Genomic DNA, 26,575 nt, shown 5'->3' with positions numbered 1-26,575 from the left:
CGATATAACGATTGACCATGCCATGCCAGTATTCATATAAAAAATATATTTGTTGAAAGCTTTGAATAATGTAGATCAATAATTAAAATCAATATTAATGTACGTCAAAACAAAATGTAAATCATATTTTCATGAGATTAGACGATTAGGTGATGTCTAGATTAGACCACCGGTTGTTGACAGGAAAGATGACATTATCTTTTTTTAATTCAACTTTTTTTATAGTCAGTGTATAGACTTAGGCTTTTAGGTATTAATCTTTTTTATTTTTTCAAGCACTTTTTTTCAATATTTAAGATCATCATCTTATTTAGTATCCCAGTACTTTTAAGCCATTGACTTATTAAGCATTATTATAAAAAGCTCACAGGCATAAAGTAAAGTTTCAGATGAGTTTCAGTAAAAGTTGTAAAAACAAATAGAGGTGACAGTCACCTGTAGCGGGGAAATAAAGGAGGATAGAGGAAGAAATAAACTAAATATGCACTTTGGTTCACAAGTTTTGGAATAAAGTTTTATAACCAATTGCACAGTATTACCTTTATGAATATTGCGCAATGTCATTGACTGTCTGAGGGGTGTCTTATACGGTCAGCTGTTTTTGTAAGGTTCTCCCTAGACGTTCACTTCAGAAAAAAAGTTTTGTTTACGAATTCAAACATTAACATACTTTGTTTAAAGTATTTTCAGCCATACACCAATTTTAATACTGAAGTCCGCGTATGTGTGAACCTAAACTAATATTTCAGGCCAACAAAATAACATTTCTCAATAATCTCATAAAAAAATCAAACAATGTTGCTAATTATTCCCAAAAACAATATTGTGGTAACTATTTATTGAACGGGGCGACATGTTTTTGTAAGAAATTATCTAAAGTTGTTTATACACTATTGTATTGTATGTATGACTTTCCCAAACTATGTATATGAATTTCGATTTTTTAAAATCTATATACAAAAACCAAAATTTTCTTACATTTTTATTTAAAGTTTGCAAAATAATTTAAATAAAGTTCCACACCCAAATTAGGCGGTCCCTAGACGGTTAATATTATTGCGCAATTAATCCGTTTGCATTGAAGATGATTGAAGATTATTTAGGTAGGTAATTGACATTTACAGGTATTGGTCGACAGATAATAAAAGTCTATGAGATAGTGTAGTGAGAGTAGGTAGTGAGCGACACTGTGAACCAATAGACTGAAAATGTGGTGTTTAGTTATAGTTATCGGCACGGATATTGAGCCCTGACCTTCACGCGCAGGAGAAGCGATTTATTGGTTTATTGCCTTATGTGTACAGTGCGCAAAGCGATCCCCACTCTTCCACCGAGAGCTCAATATCCGGCCGGTTACTATATTAAGAGTTTTTTTTAGTATTTTGTATTAGTGCATTTATTTATCTTTCATCATATCATTTATATGTTGAAATATTAGATTATAAAAAAAAAAAAAAAAAACATTTAAAAATATAAAAAATAGATGGCCACCGATATCGGGCACAGGGTCCAAGGTACCGGTGGTTAAGGTCCCAGAGACAGAAAATTCCTCACAATACGCGCCGTATCAAGGAGTACTGCCTTCTGAATCTGTCCCTTGATCCAGCCGCCCAACGAGAGCCTCCTGAGGTGTTGGTCGAGGCTCTTGGCTATTAGACCATTGGCCGTAATGACAATCGGCACAATTAGTATTTTTATTATTTTTTTATCTCGTTTTTTATTTTCTCATTAAGTGTGATACGTGTGAATCTGCGCAAAAATAGATAATTTTTCTTTCCTTAAATGATTTTTAGAGATTAAAAAATTAATTGAACAATATTTTTATTGCGCAATTATATTGATTGTCTAGTGAGCGCCTAACACTCTATAATGAGAATGTAATAGGCATATATTATGCTTATTTTCAGTTTAAAAATTTTGTATCCGCAGTAAACAAGGCCATCAAACTTTTCGGTGGCCATAAAATAGAGAAAAATCAAATCCATATGATAGATTTTCGCCTTTAGACAAAAAAATAAACACAAAATTTCAAAAAATCATAATTTATATATTTATTCTGTTAGCATTATCCAATATTTATATGGTTATATATATCAAACAAAATATCTAGTTTGTAGGGCTGGATCAAAGTCGTGATAAATGTTGACATTCAATATGGCGGTATGTCGTCAGTGCTATGCTGTGTCGTGGTGAGATTTGATTATTTTATGTTTTCGTATTTATTTGCTTCCAAATACAATCGCCAATCGTCGTAAAAACTGTTAGCAGTCGCGTTGTTCATGTGTAATATTTCATTTGTCAATAACTGGATTAGATAGAACAGTATAATCTTGTCCCACGGCGTTGTAATTTTTACCCATCGCTGTATCGGATGGACGGCCGATGTCTACCTAAATAGTATTATTAAAATGTAACGATGTTTAAAAACACCGCTTTGTTGTAATTCGGCGTTATTGTAAATAATTAGATTCGTTTTTTATTTGAGATAATACGTTTGGATGAAACAAGCTAACAAAAGTGTCTATTGCAGCTTGTGAATACCGAGTTATACACGTATAGATAGCAACAGAGTTATACGAATTTACCTTCAACCAAGTTAATGCACCACGGGCTCCGACGCAGCAAGCATTGAAGACATCTGAGGATTTAGCATAACAATAAGTAGTTTTATTTTGCAACATTAGTGGTTTTGGTGTATAAATTGTGACTTTTACGTTAAAGACTCAAAGTGTTCTTATGAACACAAAAGACTAAAAGAAAATGTAATTTTATGTATTAAATTTAAACCTCTACTGAAAACTGAACACCACAATATAGTTTCTTTCAAGTTTTTGACCAGGCCACTACTACGAAGCAATGTCCAGCAATCCTCAGTGGACGATCTACCAACCGCAAGATTCACACTCCTCGCCCTTACAAGATATTTTAGATCTCCAGCATTCTAATATGCAGCCCAAAGCATCATACCGTAATGGTGAGTGCATTTATCATTCATTTTACATATTCATACTTGACTTGCTTTTGTTTGTTGGCATTTAATATCAATTGAACTTTTTTACATGAGACTGTGCTTAACGATTTGTTGTTGGAAGTATCAAAGCATTGTGATATGTTGTATTTGAAATAGACTAGTTTCTCCAAATCAGCCAAGATAATAGTTTTGTGATGTACTCATTTCTTATTGAATAGCAATATAAACTTTGGATTCTTGAAATTCCTTCAGAATTGTATGTGTTATTTACTTTTGAGACATTGTCTACCTTATTACAAAATATGGTTTTAAGAGGTACCAGCTTTAGTAATAGGTTTAGTCCATTAACTCTGTTCGGGACAGTGGTTTAAACATGGTACAAAAGCTGGTACTTTTTTATGACCACAGCTTGTAATAAGGTGGTGTAAGTTCTAATTCTCATTTAATTCTCATCCATTTAATCTTTCAAGATTGGTTCCCTTTATTCATGTTAGCATTTAATTTTCTTTATCATTTACCATCTTGTGAACAGTATTTTTTTTTTCATCTGATGTTGACGTTACCTCATGGAGTACTGTTTAAAATCTCCGTGTATAGACATCTTATTTATGACAATAAAGAAAATTTGATTTTGAACTAACTTCATCATCATATTACAGTAACTTTGTGTACTGTTAGTGAGCTATATTGTATTTTTTTCTATCCCTACATATTGATTTCACCATACTAAGACAATATAGTCTAGCTAAACTCTATTTATGAGAATATAGCCTAGTATTGCATTGCATGGGGTATCGGGTTGCCCGGATAACTGGGTTGAGGAGGTCAGATAGGCAGTCGCTTCTTGTAAAGCACTGGTTCTCAGCTGAATCCGGTTAGACTGGAAGCCGACCCCAACATAGTTTGGGAAAAAGGCTCGGAGGATGATGATAGCCTAGTATTGCATTGTGGCATATTATGGCAGTTATTTCTCTCAGGCGTCAATAATAGTGTCTGAGATAAACCTAGAAATTGTTTTTAGTGCATACCTTGCTTCCGGATGATTTGGAGGACAAACAAATATTATTTTTCACAGACATTGATTTCATAAAATCCATACTTCACATGCCTTTATTTATTAATGTATATATTTATTATGTTTCTTAAGTATTTAAAATGAATTGTACATGGTCTTGCCCTGATATTGTATTAATACAAAATCAGTTACGTGACGATAGATGTGGTCTCTTGAAATAGGAACACCAACTGTATTTACCTTTGAGCAGGCAAGACACCCATCCATTATAGAATAAAATCAAATGAGTCATACAATCCAAAATGTTTAATATGGGTAGAATTAATAATAATGAAATCTGCAATAGTGCCCTTGTCTTAACATAGGTACAATACATAACTTTTCATTAAATGGGTTCAAGAATTTTGAATTTATGTTATCTATTATTACGAATTCAATCAGGTACTTTTACAATACAATGAGACTAAAGTTGAGGTTTACATTAAAACAGTTGAACCCAAAAATTAAATAACCATTTTTTTCTTGTTAATGTCAAGAACATGGACTGTGCAAGTCAGTTTTTATTTGATTTGAATTCTAATATCTAACAAACTCTTAATTAAGTACTACAAGTCACCGAAATTCTTGCATATAATAGATTATAAATCATAGTTTTCTTTTGTTCATAGGTGAGTATCCAAGTTCGCCAAGGGATAATTACAACAGCCAGTCCAAGACTGGCAGTGGAAACCGCTTTTCTTTTGGTTACAATATTGACGGCTGCCATATGGGGGACTCAGTTTATTCTTCTGGCTCTACAAATAATACTTCATCTCAGCAATATGATTCAATGAATCACCCACCTATTAGAGAGACAGGCATTATTGAGAAACTTCTCCACTCCTATGGATTTATTCAATGCTGTGAGAGGCAGGCTCGACTGTTTTTCCACTTCAGTCAGTTTAGTGGCAATACTGAACATCTGAAGATAGGAGATCCCGTAGAGTTTGAGATGACATACGATCGTCGCACTGGAAAACCAATTGCATCTACGGTTACCAAGATTGCGCCGGAAGTGGTAATAAACATTATCCGTATTTTAAATAATGTTCTATTGTTGAGGAAACTTGACTTTTTATTGACAATTATTTTAGGTGCTAAGTGAGGCGCGTGTGACTGGAACAGTAACAACTGAAGTTAAGGGAGAAGGCTCTGGAGATAATACAGGAAGAATTTCTTATGAGAATCGTGGTGAATGTTTCTTTTTGCCTTACACTAAAGATGATGTTGAAGGTAACGTCACTCTGCGTACGGGCGACGCGGTGAGCTTCCAAATAGCAACAAATCAGAGGTGAGCGTCAACTGTTTTGTTTTTTTAATTATTGAAAGTTACTTAAATGATAAGTCATCTCTCCATATATTTATATTATCTTTTGCTGTGCCCGACAGGGTCCACGATTGTTACCTACTAAATAAATGTTTACTACCTAAGCCTACATTGTGTAATGCAATAAAAAATTGAGTATTCGAGTATCTAATGATAATGCAATTCTAGAGGCACTTTGGGAGCATGCCATGTCCGTTTTGAAAATCCCGTACATCCCGTCAAATACCACGGCGTGGTCTGTTCGATGAAGGAAAACTTTGGATTCATCGAGCGTGCGGACGTGGTGAAAGAAATATTCTTTCACTATTCGGAAACCAAAACTAAGGAAGAATTGGTTTTGGGTGATGACGTCGAGTTTATCATTCAGACTAGAAACGTAAGCAAGCGTTTTTGTTATGATTTAAAGAAGTGTAAGTTCATATATGAGTTTGTAAGTGAATGTGTGTGCAGGGGAAGGAAGTCGCTTGCAACATAACGAAGTTGCCGAGCGGTTCCGTAGTGTTCGAGGATGTGAGTCCGGAGATAATGCGCGGGCAAGTGCTGAAGCCGCTCGAGCGCGGGACCATGGTGCGCGTGGCGCAGAACGACCCGCTGCCCGGCAGGATCCGGTACCGCGCCGCCGACCACTCAGAAGTTGAGGTAACCATTCATTAACATTATATCTAATGATGAAAATATTTTTAATTACATTCTTTTAAATTATTAACTTAGCTTTGAAATTCAATTATTTACTTCATAATATTTGAAATATAAGCAGGCTGTTGAAAATCATTCCAATCATCGAAACTGGTAAAAAATTGAAAATGTTAAAATTATATGAAAATTTTAAGCGAATAATATGAACGCAGTTACGTATTTCCTGGAAACTTAGTTTGCATCTCATATGAATGTAAATTGAAATATTTAATAATTTTATTTCATGTCACCTTTGGGCGTGGCCCATGTGACTTGAATTGTTGGTTACTAATTTGATAATTATAAGCTCAGTAAGGTTAGCTTAGTTAATTAGCAAAGCAACACCCAAAAGTTCGAAGGTAGCCTTAATATAGGAGCTATGCAAACTGACAGTAATTTCACGTCTATACAATGTATATTTTTCGGGTCATGCGATTCAGGCGTGACCTCGCGCTAACAAAGTCATCGTGGGGTGCATCTACTCGCAATTCGTACCTACGATCGACTTTTTGATAACATTATTATCTCTAAAAGGTGTTTTCGGTGGGATCTTACTATGCAAAACATTCCATATCTCTCTGATACTATTTCCTATTGGTACGTCATCTTAGTTGAAATCAGCAGTATACTAAAATGCTGAAATAAAACATTTTGGATAACCCTGACTTTAAAGTACTTGTTTATGTTTATCAATGCTTGCGCATTCCTTGCATGAGTACTTGCCTTTTATCAGTAAGCATAAGGAAGTCGATCATGGTAACGACTAAAACCGTTTTGTCCAGGTGCCTTTTGGTGACAAGGACCAATGTGGCGAATTTACCCTGCGACACGGAGACTGGGTTCAGTTCCAGGTCGCCACGGACCGTAGGGACCAGTTGAAACGTGCCACAAACATCTCGTTGTTGGACGAGTCATTTAACGTGTCTGGTGAACGGTAAGACAGAATCTATTTACGTTTTGACATTGCATTCATGCCAACCTATTGATTTTGGTTTCATACTTCATCCGTAGTTATCTGATAACATTTATATGCGAAGGTTTCCATCCTTCTTGAATATATTAACAAACAAAACATCGCTTTTTACAAAAATAGCTACAGATGGCCATGAGATGTGTCTTTCATAACTTTGTCGTAATCTATTCATTTCCAACCTTAAGGCTAGCTTATGAGAGCACTCGTTGTGTAAAATCGGTATATATAAGGGATAATTTGTCGTCTTCACATAAAATATTTATCAAAAATGGTTGATGGGCATCTGAAACTAGCTTAATATTCAGGTACTTGGTAATGAATTGCTTATATCCATAAATCCTGAGATAACAGTAATAACACAACTTGTTTTGTAGCTGTTACAGCTTTTACAGATAACGTTGCACGAGTCTCATGATATTTTATCGGGATCTATATCACCTTGTTAAATAATGATGCCAAGAAAATATTCTGTAGTATGATGTCGTAGCTTTTCTAAATGATCTTATGTAATGAGCTGTTGACAGTGCCTGTGTATCTAAATGACGTATGTATGTGCAAACAGAAGGGAGCAAGGAATCGTATGCTCTCTGAGAGATGGATTCGGATTTATTCGCTGTGTTGAGCGGGAACAGACGATGTTCTTCCATTTTGCCGAAGTACTCCGTCTCGGACAGGAGCTCAGCTTAGGAGATGAGGTAGGCATCATTTATATTTATATTACATTTAAAATGAAATGATCACAGATTTTGCTTGTTTGACAATGAATATTGATAATGCAAATACAATGGTGTATTTTCTTAGTCGCATCGAATAACTATTATGGACAATTCTTGAAATGTCTTGTCAATATATCATTTTTAATAAGCGAAACAAACATGCCATTTAACGAATATTTGTTACCCAGGTGGAGTTTACTGTGGACCCAGTGAGCACTTTCTCAAACATGAACAATCGCCAGTCTGGCATTCGCATCAAGCACCTGGTCCCCGGGACAGTCAAGTTCGAGACTCTGATCGAGCACGGCGCACGTGGTGTCGTCACTAAGGAAGCTCAGATGTACACGTCTTCCACTTCTAGCCCTACAAGATCCCCATCGGTAAGTACTGTACACCATATCTCACAATATTAGTCTATCATCTAAATAGTTTAATCATATTATATTATTCAATATTCATGTGTAAATCCATTTCACCGTCTCCTTCAGTTTTACCATACTTCCGATGAGTTGCACCATTTAACTATAACAATGACCGAATTGTTATCGTTAAATTTCGGTTGTCAAATCGCCGATTTTACCAATAATCAAGCCAGATTGTGGGTCATAGTTAAATGATGCAGGACACCATAAGCCACATTTATTTTCCTTATTATACGTGATCCACGACAGCACAGTTTTTTTGGCCTATAAGTGTCCATGTAGTAGAAGAATGAACACACTTCCTGGCTGGAGATACTTCAGGGATAGCAATACTCTATCTTTAATCCTGCATATAGTTTTTAGAATCATTGATCATTAACGGATTTTGCACCAGTCTTTCATAACTATATTCCACTCTCCACGCCCTACATAAGCTTGACCCTTACGATTTTATATAATGAGATCTTAGATCTCGTAGCATGAATTAGTGATGTTATTGGCAAAGAGAATTTGCCCTTGCGCCTATTCAAAGTTGTTTGCGCCTCAGCTATCCAGCGAGTACAAAAAATACATATATTATGTTGGAAGCTGTTTAATCATTTATATTTAATTTTAAACCATTTATTTTGAAAATCGATTTTGTAGAGTGCTGCTTTTTGTAGTGATGCTAGCAGCTTTATAGATTAGATTTATAGTGGGTGAATGTTTAATGGGAGGATGCCTGGAGCAGCAAGAAAACCTTCTGAAAAATCTTTCATGTTAGGTAATCCGCAGAATGTATCCTTACCAGGTTAAAAAAGAAATCATCAAATCATTTATTTCCAAAAAATGAAACAAAGGTCTAAAAAACGTGTCTTACAAGTCCACTATAGTATATTATATTTATCTATTCTTTATAGATAAGCCAAAGTATGATGTTTATTGATGTATTTATAAATTAAAATATTTATAAATATTATTTATTAAAATGATCTTTCGAATTATTTGCTATGAAATATTTCATTGTTGGATATCTAGATTCATTAAATGTTGAAAATTTAAGAAAGAATTAAATTGATTTAAAGAGAAAGAGCTGCAATTTGATGATATCCGTTTCCGTGATATCCCAAAAAAGGGTTTAGAAACGGTAAATTGCCTTCTTAGAAACTGTATTTTTTACGAATGTTACCCGGAAAATCGGGTTGGGTAGTTAGTTTCATAAACTTGGTTCTATTCGCTTTGTCTAAATGTTCCAAAGCTGCGTATTTGGACCAAGCCGAAAGCCCAGGCACAAACGCCTTTGCGTAAACTGCGAAGGCTATGTAAACTGGTAAGTTTCAATTTCTCGACTATTTCGTTAATCGTTGAGATACGGTCTACGCTCGGACGACTAATACGAAGCCATCTTGATTTGCCCCACTGCTGGCATTGACTGCGTAGTAACGTATTTGTCACTGATTCTGTGACATCGACAGTAACTGGCCCGGTATGTAGGATTGGTTCTACAATTTTTCCACTCAAGAAAGATCTAAGCATTCAATAAACGATAATACTAAACGATGATATAATTATTAAAGTGGCATAGAGAAAAATATACTTTTTATTCTTTGACCTGAGTCTCATAAATATCACTCGCACGTTTATCTGTAAGGCTTATTGGACATTGTTGTAATCTATTTGTTTTCTCTGAACAGGAATACAATGGTGTGATAAGTTGGCAAGTAAACCAACAAACAAAGAAATCCCTGCCGTTTTCTTCAAAAAAATGTGAATCTAAGATGCTGCCCCGGACTGGTGACATAGTTACTTTCGACGTATTTCAGGTTTGAAACTCTTTTGACTAATTTCATAACATTTATAGATGTTTTCTTAACCGGTTAACCGTTTCAATAGTAAGACAATCACATGGTGACAATGGACATCGAATCATTTTATAGAAACTATCATTAAATAAATGTGGCCTTAAAAATATCAAATTAAGAACTTAGGAAACTTAGAAGAATTAGGTGTTGGCCTCGCCCCGACTAATGACCTGTCTCTTTTCCATACTGGTGATGTGCGAGAAATATCCTCAGTATCATAGCTAAAAAATAGACTAACGCATGTAGATATATGATTTTACATGACTGTGCCCGTTTTAACAGGTGAAGCGGACAAAGGAGTTGGTAGCCAAGTCAGTGCAGGTACAACACAGTCTGACTAACGGCAACAACAGCAGCAATGGCGCCGGCAACCGACCTCTGATGCAGGGCTTCATCGCCGCTCTCAAGGACGGGTTCGGCTTTATTGAAACTTCAGATCACTCTAAGGAGGTGTTCTTCCATTTTAGGTAAGTTTACTGTGAGTTGCATTAACTATAACGATAAATGAACCATTTTCAATTGTCAAATCGACCTATGTGCGGCAGGTATACATACGGCTGTTTATCGCAATAGTTGAATGGTGCAATGTGGTCTTAATGTGTATTGTCATGTAGCTCAATCGATTTATTGCTTTCCATTTCTAAGAAGTGAAAAAAGGAAACAAAATATTTTGCTAAAATTGTAAAACTGCGATCTGCGCTCGTTGTGTTCTGTTTCTTTTACTATTACGTTTACCGACAAAATGAAAACGTCCCTTTTGCTTTATTATTTAAACAAGTCTATGCAGTTCTTTAAAAAAGTCTGGATTTTATGTTGTCGAGTTAGATATGTAATCACATTCAAACCTGACTGATTCATTGTTGAAGTTGACACCTACAATGGCGGAAAGCGGTAACACCTACCTACATATTTCCAAACAAATTGTACATCTTGTTTTGACCATCTTAGAGATTGTATTTCCAAAATCAGGGAAAACATCGTAACGCTGTATAATATGTCAAATTATAGTTTAGGGTTTGATCTATATTGACCGTGGCCTCAGCAGAACTTTCACTTGCATATTATTGAATTCCTAAGCGACTTCTGGCTATGCGAATAACTTTTCTGTTATGTAAAATATTTTGCTTGCTACCTACTAGCAATTCGCCCCGGCCTTACACGGGGATTGAATAAATATTATACCTACATTCTGTTCTACGTAACTACTGAATACAGGTAGTTTAAATTACATACGAATATTGATTGATAGAGGTCCCGTGGAATCTATTTCCCGCAGCTGGATAAAAAATGACCTATATGTTACTCTTTCGACACACACACATACTTCCAAACTTTCGCAATATCGGAATCATATGGCAGCAATCGTTTTTTTCCTACAAGAGACGAAACGAGTTAATCCATTAGCGACCCTGTTATATGCTATATAATTTCTCCCGTATGATTGGTGTCATATAAAAATTGATCTATCTCATTATAAGCTTTAATGTAACTGCTTAGATCAAAAGTTTTTAGGATTACTTTAAGGTTTTATGTGTTACATTTATGTTTTCTATACAAAAGCTACGCGATCACTAATATTTCATCTGCATCTTTTTGAAGACTACAATCTAAATTTCAAACTATTGGAACGGATAAGTGAATATCTTTGAAATATCAAGAATTTTATCAAAGTAACAGGCTACTGCTTTGCTCTAAAGCTGCACTTATAATAGTCCTGCTAGTCGTTAGCTTTGCGCATCAGTAGATTTTCTACGAAACTCAGCTTTATACATAATTTCTATGTTATATCGTGCATTTTCTGTGCTCTCTCTGGTGCTTCAGAGATAAACGGAATTTACTTTCACTTTGAAGTTTTATAAAGTTGTAATAATTATAATTTATTAATATTATTATTTTATATCAAGAAAAAAAACTTCCAGTAATTTGGAAGGCAATCCGGATGGCTTGGAGCTGGGTTGCGAGGTTGAGTACACTCTGGGGCGCGTGAACGGTTCCGGAGGCGGGTGCGCGAGCGCCGAGTACGTCCGCGTGCTCCCTCGCGGCTCCGTGCCGATCGCCAAGCCGCTGGACCCCACTCTCAACGGCACTGTCACTAGAACTCTGCGAGCTCTCAATCCGGATCAGGCCCACTATTCCGGTTTGTATTCTTTCAAATTGTCTTTGCTCCTATAATAGGTACAAAGTTTTCGTAACACACTTCAGATGTTTAATTTTTAATAATACTGCGTCAAATGATGGGCAATTAACAATTAATGTGCATCGACTAACATCTATTTTAAGTTTAATTAGTTCTATAGTTGCGAGTACCAAAGAAGTTACAGATAGTAGAAAGTCTGATAACCACTCTTATGAAGGGGTATGGGGTTGCTCGGGTAACTGGTTGAAGAGGTCAGATAGGCAATCCTCGTAAAATGCTGGTACTCAGCTGCATTCGGTTACACTGGAAGCCAACCCCATCATAGTTGAGAAAAGGCTAGCCTGATGATGAATCAGAATCAGAATGCTTAATTTGTAAACATAGGTCAAATTAAAGCAGTGTGAGATGTTACAAGTAGGGTGGATGATATTTAACATTATTTTTTTGAGTTTGTCGAGAATCTAACAGTAGATAACAATTTCAGGTCTGATCCAAGTGGAAGGTGGCACATCTTACGAATTCGGTATCATGGGGCTGGCGTGCAAGCGTGAGATCCTTCAGGTCGGTGACCCCGTCACGTTCCAGGCCGACGTCGAGGGCCGAGCCACGAACATTGTGCCAATCAGGAAGAAGAGGCGTGCCACCGTCGATGCTATTAAAGGTACGTCCATTCTATAAACTAGAAATATTATAAAATAATGTAATATTTACCCAATACGGAATTGTACATACCCACTTATGTATCTGGTTTAAAATTAATTTGCTGCGCCCTAACAGCGTAATGTGCACCTAGGATAAGGATGCATTTCTCTAACCATACATTTTGCAATAAATAAATAGAATACAGTATCGTTATTTGGTCAGAATGACGCTCAAGATAAACTTGGGCATAAGAGGAAAATGGTACATATTGTCCAAAAGCATTTTATGGATAACATCCCCCTTTTTCTATCTCTCTTTTTTATTTGTTAATTATTTCCAGTTCGTTATTTATTTTTTTCCAGTTCGTTCGTTATTTATTTATAATTATTTATTTTATATTATACTTCGGCCGTTCAGAGAATGCGTTCCTGACACCTATCAGTTAGTCACGACTAGTGATGGGCACAACATAACACTGAGTTCGTTACCGTTCCTTCAAAATGAACCGCCGCATTATTTTAAGATTATTTTCGTTTTAAATTGGCGGAATCATTTGTTTTATATTTTAGTTATTTAAGTGGAAACCAAAAAAAGGTAATATTCATATAATAAAATTGTTTTATTTATTCTTTGTTACAAGTACATTGAATTGAATGTGCGAACAGAATATTAATCAGACTCCGATTTGCTTGAGGAGGTGGTGTCTTCATCATCATCTTCGCCTACATGTATAATTATATTATTATCAATAACAGAATCAATCCTGATATCTCGGTCTAACAAAAGCCGGGTAATCAAATAAAAACAGATCGAAAACACTTGAAAAACGTGGTCTATGCGCACGAAACGACAACGGACGACTGTTTTAGCGTCACAAAATGGCGGCCCATAACGCCATTTGGGGTTACCATTTTTAATCTAAGTATAAAAATGCGGTTTGGTCATAGTTTTATTTTTATTTTTCATAAAAGTTATAATTAAGTCTTATAGTCCATTATTTTCCAATTCTTAAAAAGAAAATCAAAACGTATTATTTTATATTATAACTGTATAAGAACAGATTACGATACTTGCCTGTTATTTTTAGCACAGCACTACAAAATATAAACCGCTGACATAACCTTGTAATAGCGCAGTATAGATTTAGAAAAATATTGTTTACCAAGTTATTTGACACTCAGTTTGGCACAAAATAGGCATGATGACAAATTTTTAAATTCCTTTGTATGATGTAGGTATACGTCTATTTTATATGAAAAATCATTAATTTTAAGAAAATGCGAAGTTTTTTTATCAAATAATTGCATTTTTCTCTGTCCACTTTGAATCCGGCGCGAAAACGCTTGTCAGTGTCATGTCGTCACTTGTGACGTCACAACTGAAATTACAAGACGCAAGTAAACAACGCTCGTGCAATAATTAAGTTTTTTGTGTTATTAAATATGAATTCGAAAGGGCATTGGTGTTGTGGGGTCCCCCAGTGTAAGAACACATCCAAAACAACTCCTGATGAGTTATTTGTGTACGTTCCTCACAATAAAAAAATACGAAACAAGTGGCTTAAACTTGCAAGGCGAGATTCAAAAGCAATATTGCCCAGGGTACAACTTTATTTTTGTGAAGATCACTTTGATGTAAGTTATTACATAGTTCTCTAGATTCTAGCATAGTTTATAATGTAAATAACTATTTCGAGGTTAGGTTTCATCTCTCATTGTTTTTTAATTAAACTAGTATACTTACATGGAAGTTTTAACATTTCAAAATTCAGCTGAACAAAAATCTTTATTTGATGCCAAAAACTTTCCCAGCATTATGATATCAATTATAGGCAAATTAGCGCTGTTTGCCTTGATAAATCCGGGCTCCATAACTCGTGTTATAAACAATTAATTAATTAAAAACAAAGATCGCAGTGGAAGTTCACAATAACGAAATGTGACGTTCGTGCGCTTTCGCGCGAGTTGTTTTGAGAAATGACGTCACGAGCTCTGATTGGTGTTCAAGATATCATGGCGGATTGCCTTATTTCGTAATTTTATTTTATAAAAATACATATTAATCACATTATTAATAAAGAAAACAATGCGCGTTTTATATTCCAAGCTTCAAGTTTAATTAAATAAATACATTATTTTAATGATTTTTGATTACTGTCATCATGCCTATTATAACATTCATTGATTATTGATATAATAATGTTGTTTTAATGCTCCTCAATTGTTAAAACGGTAAACAACCAGCAAAAATATTTTTATCGTAACTGCAACGCCATTGCAAAGTTACGTCGTCAGTTCAATCGCGACGTGTCAGGAACGCATTCTCTGAATGGCCGAACTATAATTTGTTAATTTAGACAGACAGTTGGTCAAGTTTGTATATATTTTTCAATGTTATTTGTGCAGGAGGTTTCGGTTTCCTGTCTCTGGAGGCTGAAGACAATCGCCGTTTATTTTTCCACATGTCGGAAGTACGCGGTAACCCGGCGGAACTGCAGCCCGGCGATGTCGTTGAATTCGTCATGTTGACAAACCCTAGGAATGGCAAGTCTTCGGCTTGCAACGTTGTCAAAATTGGGTACGTAAACATAATATGGTTTTCATACTTTTCATTATGCTGTTACTGTGGGCGTTTTTGGGGCTGTCGGCATCAAATAAAAAGTAAAGCCTTCGGTGCGTCAGTGAAACAGCATGGGACAGCTATTAAGCAAATACGCGGCGCAAAAATAACGTGCCATCCGAAACACAGTCATTGGTGACTAAGATATACTTAGGGTCAATTTCATATAACAAAACAAAACAAATTCTATACAACTAAAGTGAAGCTGCACGAATGCGCCGCACGTATTCGCCAGAATACGCTTGAGTTTATCGTCATCAACACCGACGCAGGACAATTTCCGATTGATGTCCCGTAGGCTCGATAGTGTGCGCATCAATACGCGAAAATGCGCGCGCGCTAGTCAGCATCGTTGACGCGCAGACTTTTAAAATCTTAGAAGTAATGCGTGCGTTACGCTGTGGTGTTTAGGGTGAATTTGTTATGTTCAGTTTTTGAAAGTCGCTTCGAAGCGCTTCGTCTCTGCTCTAGTATAAATTGACCATTAGAAAGTACTTACAAATTTAGAAAAGTTGCATAAGTACTTGCTTGACCTAGAATCCAAACCACGGCGTCATACTTACGATTACCCCCTACATACAAAGTTAGAAATTTGTCCTGTTTATAATGTTGTTATTGTGTATGTGCAGAGCTAAAGGCTTCGGTGCGGGCAAGGCGCGGTGCGAGCGGCCGGAGCGGCTGCTGGCGCGGCTGCGCACGGCCTCGCAGGAGGAGGCGAACGGGCCGCGCGTGGTGGTGGCCCGCGCCCCCCGCGGCCCAGACGGCACCCGCGGCTTCCGCAAGCGTCGCACCGTCGCTGGTAACTACAACCATATTCATCACGTTTTAACTTTGTTCAAATTCTTGTCTTTTAACACAATCTATAGTTATAATTAGGGCCCGGATGAATATGTATTAAAAAATTTAAAATATATACATGAAATATGGAAAAAAGTATGGAGAATAACATAGTAATACCTTTCATAATTAAACATTGTTTACTGTGAAAAATTATTACAATTATATACAACGAAGTCCTTCTTTAAATTATCAAATTGAAAACTGATGATTTCGTCCGAATATAGTCTTAAAATGTCTGAATTATCTTTCCCCGACACACTCTCAAAATCGCGTAAATTAAAAATATGTATTTACACAATATTCCGGGCTCTAGTCATAATAATATTCCATTTATCAGGCAACCGGCACTGTCTCGCCTTAGAACATACTTATTTCTAGCCTATCTAGTAAAACAGTATTCCATCCACTTACATTGTTTTTATTTATTTATTGTATTGTTGAACCTACAAATAGTATAGGCACTTAATCTAACTTCTGTAAATATTGCAAGGAATTTTTAAATGAACTTATGCTGGCACTTGTTATCCCTTAATGACCACCCACAAAGAATAGAATAGAAGTTTATTCAAAGGAAAGAAAGATGAATGGAGATTCCATAAGGCATGTAGGTCAGGCGCCCTCTTGTAGGTAGGTCAAGTAACGTACGCTAAGCTTGATCAAAACGAAATAGTAGTAAGCAGGCGTTCGGGTTCCTTATGTCATCTCCACTTGTCATTTTGTTCTTCATGATCACACTAGCGATACCAGAGAGCACACTCATGGCGAGTCAGTCTTTTTCTTCTTGCCTAGTCAATATCAATCGATTTTACCCCACTCATGTAGTTAATAGTCGTATGATAATTTATTTTGTTTTATTTTCAGAACAATTAGCTGAGAATAATTAGAAAAAGATCAAGAAATCAGCACTAAGGCCTCAACCATGTAGGTAAAACATCTTAATGGTTTGATTTTCCACTTCAAATTATTTCATTGTATTCATGAGAGACTGACTTATCCTCTTTTCTTTAGCAGCATTTAGGAAATTGTTTTGTTATTTTTACTAATTCTAGGTGATTACTATAAATTATTGTCAGCTGTCATTAATACAGATCAAATACACGTTAATATGTATAACATCAATAAGCAAGGTACATATCAATTAAACAAACCAATTTGAGTTGCTTAAATGCAGTTTGATTTATATAATAGAGGTTCTTTTTCGTATAGAGACGTTGTTCAAAATTCCGTTTGCACCATTCCTTGGTCTATGTAAATGTTATGGTTTGCCAAGTTCAATATGTATATGTATTTGTGTGCGTTGTCGCGACACATGCCACATGAAGGCGACGTGACCACACCGAACAGCTAAGCATCTGTTTCCAATCTGTTCGCTGTATTGGGATTGGCATTCGAAAACAATGTAAATATTTATAGAAGATAGGTATAATGTGTATAAAATGCTCATAATCAAACAACCCGGCTAGTGTATGAATTTATTGTCAATGAAGTAACAGGAGCTAGTGTCTCTATATGACATGTCGCAACGGTGTCTGCAGTTGGAAATAGATTTTTCGACGAAGCTTAGTGTGTCTTAAGTTGTCTGTATAAGTAAGGTGCGTGATGAAGTAATGTTATAAATTGATGGACATTTGATACACGTTGTTGCGGTTGTTGTTACGTTTAGTAGATCTCTTTATGCGAAACATACTGTGATCAATGAAAATTTGTTGTGCAATAAAAGATAGGATGTTGCCCTGATAGGGCAGTACTAGTCTGTTAGTATTATGCGATCCCGCTTGTCACACGCTCGCGCTTCATCTGATATGTGTCGTCGTACATTGTTCTATTGTGATGATGGCTAACCTTCATTAACGAACAAAATATTCATTGTTAATCGGAAAAGCATTTATACAATGAACTGGAATGGAACCAAAGACTGAATTAAAATATTTATAACGGTAATACTTATTGGTCTTCTTCTTCTTCTTCCTGCCCTGTTCCCAAGTTATTTGGGGTCGGAGCAATATTTTTCTTTACTTCATTTTTTGACAACATATTGCTAGTATGATCTAGCTCTATTTTTATGACCGGCCGCCTGCCTGACGTCTGCCCTCCTTGGGAATGCAATTGTTTTTTGTTTGGATTCCACCTGAGGATTTGCCCAAGGTGCTGGATGTTGTGGGTCCTTGTGAACCTTCATGAAGTTACTTGTGGCCATAGTTTTTTGAGAAGATTATAATTTCACGGAAAATGTTTTTAATTTTGTAAAATCTAAATTTTTCATGCTAAACGAGACTTTAGTCTGACAATTGTTAATAATTTCATATTCAATATATGAACAGATTATCATGATAAATTGTAATGGCACTGTGTCGGTAATATGGGCCGACCGTTTTTTTTTGCAGTTGACAGTTTATTTATTTATACTTTACGTTAAAACAAATTGACAATTAATGGACAATTATTGATGTCATTCAGCAAATACATGGGTATTCTTCATCATCCTTTAGAAAGTGACAGCTGTCAACTGCACAAAAGACGCGGTGGTATACGTACACATCACAATTTGACATAAGGAACCATGTTCATGGTGACTATTGCGAAATACATAAATAATACAATTTATCTCTCTTTTTAAAGTTTGTAATATTCCTAGGAAATTTATAAACTTGCTGATCTTGTTATTTTCTGGTTACACATAGTCTAAAAATATTTACTGACTGCAGCAAGAGCTTTTGCACCGCGAATGCAAACGTTTCCAGTAACGAACGATGCTTGTATCATGCAAAAAACGAGCCATTGACTGTTTAATGCGTAGTATTTTCTTCATCACTACTTATATTCTCTTTAAATTCGCATTAAACCTGTCTTCTGCAGTTCCGTCTTTGCGTGATGCACGTTAATATTCATATTGGATATATTTTGTTAATTTTGTAGTAATTTCATTTTATGTCATACGTTATTATCTCAATAAAAAGCTTTATACCTCATTGTTGAACAGCAATCCACTGTCATCCCTATAATTGTTAGTTGTCGGCGATATTATGTAGCTGTTACAATCGCATATGGGACTTGCAACCAATTCGGTGACACACTACTTGCGCTATATTTTATATAAAATTGGGTTTAGTTCAACAAGCGGGGTCTAAAAAGGGCAACTAAATATAAAATACAATGCAGTTTATGGAAATGAGTTAGCTGGAATTGCGTTGCAAGTCGTGATATGCTCTTATGATCTTCATTGTAATGTGCTTAGGCACTCTTTTTTATACACTGTTGTGCTGTTTTCATCTTACCATGTTTAATAGTTGAGAAACCAAGAAAATAATCTCGCCTGACGTAACGCACATACCCATAAAACTATAGTACATAGTTTTACCTCGATTATTGTTAGATTTAATGATAAACACCTTGAATCCCTTAAGGACTTATGATCCTGTGATAGCTGTAACAAACAACTGATATATTAAATAGTGATGATTAAATTTTTAAGATGCCTTAAATTATTGAAATATTTGAGCCTGTGTCTTGTGTTATTATAAAACAATTAGTTAAAGAGTTTTTGTTATTGATTCTTTTGAAGTTAACTATAAATATTAAAAATTATGACATAAAACTCATATCTGTATGCACAAATGCAGTAACACTTCATCTAGAGGGGTAGCGATACTGAACCTGCGAGCGACAATTGTTTGTATGCTGAGTTTGAAAGCTGAAGTTCGGCTTAGACTGTTTCTCATTTCTATATAAATGTGTGACAAAGCAAAATTACGCCATATTTTTTCTTAAAAAATCTGCTTGTGTCTGTGGGTATGAAGTAGCAAGTTCTTGTGACCGGCCTAAAATACAAACAGGTTGAGTATCGCTAAAAAACTTTGTATAGTATACACTATTAGGTACTCAATTTCGCGTAAACTATCCCTAGTAAGGTTTTCAAACAAAATTCCACCTTTCCGTCGAGAATTTCATTTGATGGGGACAATCGTTCTTAGATTTGATATAAGTGTTGGAGTGAGACTGAATGAGATTTTTATACGTGTTTCTTGAATTAATCCGAAATCTTGAATAGACCGGAGAAATATCATCCAATAAGATTAATCTTAGGAGGTGGTTTCAGTTTTAAGACGAGATCTCATTGCTTAATGTTTCTGCGTTTTTGCTCGCTTTTCGGCTCTCGTCAGGCTGCCTAACGTCCACCATAGTTTTCGTCATCATATCTGACAGATTCCACGACGGTTGTAGTCTTGCAATACTCTATCTATCTCGATCATCTATCTGGTTTTTATTTCTTTTTCAAAAATAATGCAGGTCTATTTTTCTTATATCTCGTTCAATAAAAGTTGTTAGTGTGTATGGTGATAATTTATTTACTTCAGTCTATTACCAAATCTACGAACGATTTAGTGTTATAGTACCATGTACCGCATTTCTCGTTTTTTTGTGTTAGAAAGCCTTTTTTGCGGACTGACATTCGATTAAGCAATAAAAAAATGTGTTCACACGTATTTGTACGAAGCGCAAATCAGCTTTCGTTGACATAGTACCCATTAGAATATTACATGTTATGGTTCGATGTTCTCAGCAAGCAGGTTGTCACAACGGGATGTAAACTTGCTACGGCCCATCATTATTACAAACAATACGATATACTTATATTATTAGCATTGTTTTTTATTTTTTACTTGTACAACCAAATATCAGTGTTCTTGTTAAGATATTCTTGCCGGTCTTGTGTATGGAAGTTAAATAAGTACCACCTGCAAGGTTAAATATGAATCTTTATCAAATTCAAATAATAAAATTGACTTCTTAAACTAAATACATTCATCCATCATTGCAAGTATGGCTACTGTTTCGGCGAACAATTCATTCGAACGACTTACACAGGTGATTTTCTAAAGAATTTAAAGTAATATTTGGAATTTAGCACTCAGTGTGGTCTCTAAATATGAATGAATTTAGATTATGTCCTATAATGTCCCTAATTATTTGGAATGCATATTCAAAACGTCATGCAATGTAAATAATGCAATGTAATGATATTCTGATATATGCTTCCTCATATTAATTTGTTTATTTAAATTATTATTTTTTTTACCTAAATGGCATGTGTTTTATATTAATGAACTTTAATCACTACTGCACTTGTCTTGTTTGGACTTTCAGACCTTCCGTGTGTGGTACCTTTGATTTCTGTATGTTACCGGCAATCTGTATAATTCAGGCTTTTTATAGAATACCTAGGTAATGTATAAAATACCTGGGACTTCCAGGCAATTTTTGAAATATTGTATTTCATTCTATACAATGCCGGATTATAATCATTGCCTATAACATATACAATTCCTAGAGACTGTATAGAGTCATTGCTGTTGTACCGGTAATCTGTAAAATACTTAAAATAGGACCTGATGTATAAATATATATCAATATAAACCTACGAAATGACGAGTAAATTAAATATGTCCTATAACCATAAGTTAACTTTATAAAAAATAACTATTACTAGGGCGCTCCTAAAAAATAATTATGGTTGTGAATTTGCTGTATTAAGAGGACGAATTGGAATTTTTGGCGCCAAGGATCTCAATTTTTCTCAGTAAATACAAAACGGATCAAAATACAACTTGGTTACCTGAAAGTTCATGATATAAACCTTATTTTGTTAGACGTAGAAACATGATTAGGTAACTTTTATAACAGAGAAAAATATATCAAACATACCTCTTTTTAAAAAGAGATTCACATATTATGGGCAAACGGGACCGATTTAAGCCTCTTAACTTTTTTAGTAGTTGAGTATATACATACTCTTTAAAATTGTAGAAGGAATTTTTATCAAATTATCATTTCTAAATAATAAAATTACAAAACCATTTTGTCGCTTACGACTTTTAGTTATAAGCTAGCGCGCGTATTGTTATCCTCGCCCCGCTCAGACGCTCCGACCCCTTTTGGCGCCTTAGATGCGCGTGCCGGTTATGGAATTATTGTTGACCAATTCGTCGCCTTAATAGCAATATACTTTTATATAAAAGATCTACTTCATTCATTGTGAGTCAAAAAATTAAATAAAAAGATGTTCTTCTTCAAAGGGTACCTAGAAGTATATTTCTCTTAATACAGCAAAATCACAAAAAAATAGCTAAAAACTAAACACTTCTGGCTGTAAGTAGCAAAATTAAATTTTCTTAAAACTAGGTACTCAGTTGCGAAAACCTTTAAAAACTTGAGAAACAAAATAATAAAAAAAAGTACGACTAATGTCCAATTAATGTGTTAATTATTTATTATTATAATTATATATCGCGCACATAAAATGATATACTGCATCAAAAATCGAGAGAACGGTGCTAAAACAAAAAAAGTAAATAATGCCCACTTTCGATTTATTCAAAATTAAAACTGAACAGTTAAAAATATATATTTTTTTAAATAAACCAGGTGATCCTCATCATCACACATTCATCATAATCAAGTAGTGGGACACGTCATTTTGTCTTATACATAATCAGGTTGCTAATTAAGTATTATATAGAATACCTAGGCAAAGTGTAAGTCATATTTCATACAATACCTACAGGTTTTTGGTATTTTAACATTACCTAGGGATTGTATGTATTACCGGATTGTAGAGATTGTCGGTATCATGTACACACGACCGGATAAATTTGTCATTTTTGTTTACAAATCTTATAGGAGAAGGAATGTTATGTAGGAAGTTTAATAGTTATCCAGGAAAATCTTTTGTAAAGCAATACGAAAATTGATATTAGTCTAAGGGTAAGTTTTAAGATGTAAAACATACTTTCACTTATCACAGGGGGCAGTGTTTTACACCTTGTTTAAATTTACGTAATGTTTGCACTATTTTTACAATTATACTGTCTGTATCTTGGATGTTTAGTGTAATCTTTGTAATAAAAAGGACGGATGACACAACATTGTTAATGGCAATTTGACATCTGAATGTTCTGGCACGTGATCCCAGAATATAGTTCTAATTTATGATTAAGTATAGTGAAGTAATTGTTTAGAAGTTGCTTCTTCGGCAAGAGCAATAATTACACAAGTATCTTTGTTACATCTATACGTTGCTGTTAATACGATGTCATCGGTATTAGAGAACATGTTTCCTATGAAATGTGTGCGAAGTGGTGTCAAATTGTCGCTCCACGAACTATTTATGAGTACTTGTTAAGTGCTTAAGCTTTTCTAAATATGTAATCCCAAAGAAACAATAGGAATTTTGAACAAACGTTATATGCTTTACGCTTAAAAACTACAGTCTATTATGTTGTATCAAATATAATATGTATGCCCATGTAACCAATATAATAGTCATAGTGAAAATGATGTAATAAATAATCGAAATACTTGATGTTGTAGTGTATGGAACTTAAGCCCCGGATCATTTCGGGTATAGGTATTATTATAAACTAGTCTTAAACATTTACGCCCGGGCGCCTGTCACGAGCAGATGTATTTTTAAGCTAAACTGCTAACAAACGAACTAAATAAGATCTGATAAGGGAACCTTTGTATTTCTCCTTCGCAATCGAAAGTTTCAGTGTAGCTACGAATTTGGCGAACCAGTATAAATATATTCAGTGCCTAAAAGAACCTCTGAGAAATGAAAAAAAAAAAAACAAACTAAATGTGAAATTATTTAAGCATTTCTGAAATTACAAACTTTGATTAATCATAAGAGTTTATTTTTATTTAATTCTTCGATTGTATTCTTTAGACAACTATCTATGCCAAATGTTTATACATCACTGTACATTTTTGAAAATTGTGATTAAACCAATGTACACCATCATTTTCGTTCTCCCTTAATTTATTATGCAGCTGCATAGTGCTTGTTACGACCCACACTTATTTTTAAACCTATCTAGAGTCATTTATCTAAACATATCAAGAGCTCAATAATGCTGAATGCGATAGTACATATTTGATTAAGTTTTTTGAAAATACCTTAATATCAGAATGGGTGACCGGCATTTTGGTGTTCTTTATGAAAATAACATTATAGACACTTTGGACGTGATATCATAGTAAAATCGCTTTAGAGCTTGTCAGTTCTAAGCAGAAAAGAACCTTCAGAGCTGGAAATAAATAATTCACTCCTTATTTATTTTAAAAGAAGTCTTGGTGGCCTAGAGGGTAAAGCACCTCCATGCATGAGTGTATAGTTCGATTCTAGGTCAGGCAAGTAGCAATGCAAATTTTCTAAGTTGTACTTTCTAAGAATATCTTACACACCAATGGCTGATGAAAAGGTGAAGGAAAAGATCTTGAGGAAACCTGGACTATAAAATCTGAAATCACCAACCCGCATTGGTGCTCCATCCTCCTCAATCCTCATCAATCCTCCGTGTGAGGGGAGGCCTGTGCCCAGCAGTGAGAACGATACAAAGGCTGTCACGAACGAACGATCTGCTGCCTGTTATCTTTTCTGCGTGGTGCTAGCCGAGTCTTGGTAAGTTAGCTTTAAATTAGGTATGTGAGTGGTGAATTATAAAACAGTCGTGTATGGTTATATTTTTTTATTACAAAACGTAAAAATAATCTCATTATCATATGTGGGGAAAACCCAATTATAGTTCGGCCATTCAGAGAATGCGTTCCTGACACGTCGCGATTGAACTGACGACGTAATAACATTCATTGATTATTGATATAATAATGTTGTTTTAATGCTCCTCAATTGTTAAAACGGTAAACAACCAGCAAAAATATTTTTATCGTTACTGCAACGCCATTGCAAAGTTACGTCGTCAGTTCAATCGCGACGTGTCAGGAACGCATTCTCTGAATGGCCGAACTATAATATACAGAGGTCATCCGGGTTCACAAACTCGCAGTTCTCTTATGTTCGTAATACAATATTTTTATCATATTTATCTTTATATACGATTCATGGACATTGTAGTGACCAGGCGCTTCTGACTAAAAAAGTTATCACAATTTTTAATATTATGCAAGAAGTGTGTTATCCTAGAATCGTGCTTCTTAATATTTGAGATCTTAGGTTGTAAACAATTGATAATTTCGATCATTCCACAAGACAATGATTTATGTATTTATAAAGGGTAAATATATAAACACATCGCATCAATAATTGTCCTAGTATAACACACTTATAATTTATTCTACATCTAAAGGCAGGATGATGTTGATTAGATTACTAAAATCTAACATTAAACAAGATGAAAAAAAAATATATTGGCCCTGGTTCTAGGACGTCGAGACGATGAAATATGTTTTTGTTCTTTAATCAAGTTCCTATAATTATGTTCTTAACCTAAGAACATTCAACATGTACAAAACAAGTGCATAATCTAAACGTTCTTTAAAAAAATACTTGACCTTACAACAACTTTCTAAACCACCAGCCGTTTCCCCGCAGTTTCAGCTGCGGCCCGTGGGAACAACTGCTCCTACCGGGATAAAAGTATAGACTATGTTACTCGAGATGAGTATAGCTTTCCAACAGTAAAAGAATTTTTCAAACCGGTCCAGCAGTTCCGGACCTGTATGGTGCAAACAAACAAACAAACGACAATTTTTTTCTTTACTATATTGGTATAGATCAGTGGTTCTTAACCTTTTTGACATGAGGGACCACTTTGACTAAAGTTTGTCTTGCCGGGGACCACCTCATCGGTTTACCTAAATTAGTACTCATTTCTTTATTATTTATGCAAAAAAAAAAAACTGAATTTTTGGGTCAGGTCTACTCAAAGCTATCGGCATAAAGCATATCGGCAGATGTGTAGGTAAGCAAATGCAAATAAAGAAAAACTTGCCTATGTAGTTTCCAAATGCGCGAGCGAAGCGAGCGCGAAATTTTTATCGGACTTAAACCAAATATTACGTAAAATGTAGCCCAAACGTACTTAACTTTTCGTTTGTTGACAAATGCAAAAATAAGGACAAATAGTTTCTGAATACGCGAGCGAAGCGAGCGCGAAATGTTTATCGGACTTCAACCAAATATTACGTAAAATTTAGCCCAAACGTACTTAACTTTTTGTTTCTTGACAAATGCAAAAATAAAGGCATACAGTTTCTGAATACGCGAGCGAAGCGAGCGCGAAATTTTAATTATTTTTTAAGACTCAAAACCAAAATTACAAATTACTAGGTACGATACACCCGATATACGTCCATGCGAAAACCCCCGCTCGCAGTTATAAGTCGATAAAAATTAAGTTAGATAACGTATAGCAACGTCGCGAAGCTAAGCTTCGCGGACCACTTGGAATGCCTCCAGGGACCACCAGTGGTCCGCGGACCACCGGTTAAGAACCACTGGTATAGATAGATAAATCCAGCACATGGCTGAGGTTAAGCTAAAAAGCTACTAATTTCAA

General features: G+C 35.1%; 1 protein-coding gene across 2 annotated transcripts; it reads left to right on the top strand.

Annotated features, from left to right (window-relative positions):
- The first annotated feature begins 2,039 nt into the window (after positions 1-2,039).
- LOC124644869 (cold shock domain-containing protein E1) lies at positions 2,040-20,857 on the top strand. Of its 2 annotated transcripts, none has more exons than XM_047184507.1 (16): positions 2,040-2,189; positions 2,531-2,974; positions 4,655-5,043; positions 5,120-5,316; positions 5,521-5,728; positions 5,803-5,991; positions 6,810-6,961; positions 7,563-7,695; positions 7,905-8,096; positions 9,812-9,940; positions 10,262-10,446; positions 11,899-12,116; positions 12,601-12,777; positions 15,164-15,335; positions 16,007-16,176; positions 17,079-20,857. In XM_047184507.1, the coding sequence occupies exons 2-16, from the start codon at positions 2,857-2,859 to the stop codon at positions 17,099-17,101; spliced, it is 2,652 nt and encodes an 883-aa protein (XP_047040463.1). In that variant the 5' UTR covers positions 2,040-2,189; positions 2,531-2,856; the 3' UTR covers positions 17,102-20,857. The 2 variants fall into 2 exon arrangements, with proteins under 2 accessions (XP_047040463.1, XP_047040462.1); XM_047184506.1 differs by having other exon boundaries at positions 11,884-12,116.
- The last annotated feature ends 5,718 nt before the right edge of the window (positions 20,858-26,575 follow it).

Source organism: Helicoverpa zea, chromosome 31 (assembly GCF_022581195.2).
Source record: "Helicoverpa zea isolate HzStark_Cry1AcR chromosome 31, ilHelZeax1.1, whole genome shotgun sequence".
Classification (NCBI taxonomy): Eukaryota; Metazoa; Arthropoda; class Insecta; order Lepidoptera; family Noctuidae; genus Helicoverpa; species Helicoverpa zea.
Note: the sequence above shows the minus strand (reverse complement) of the source record. Positions and strands in the feature narration are given on the sequence as shown.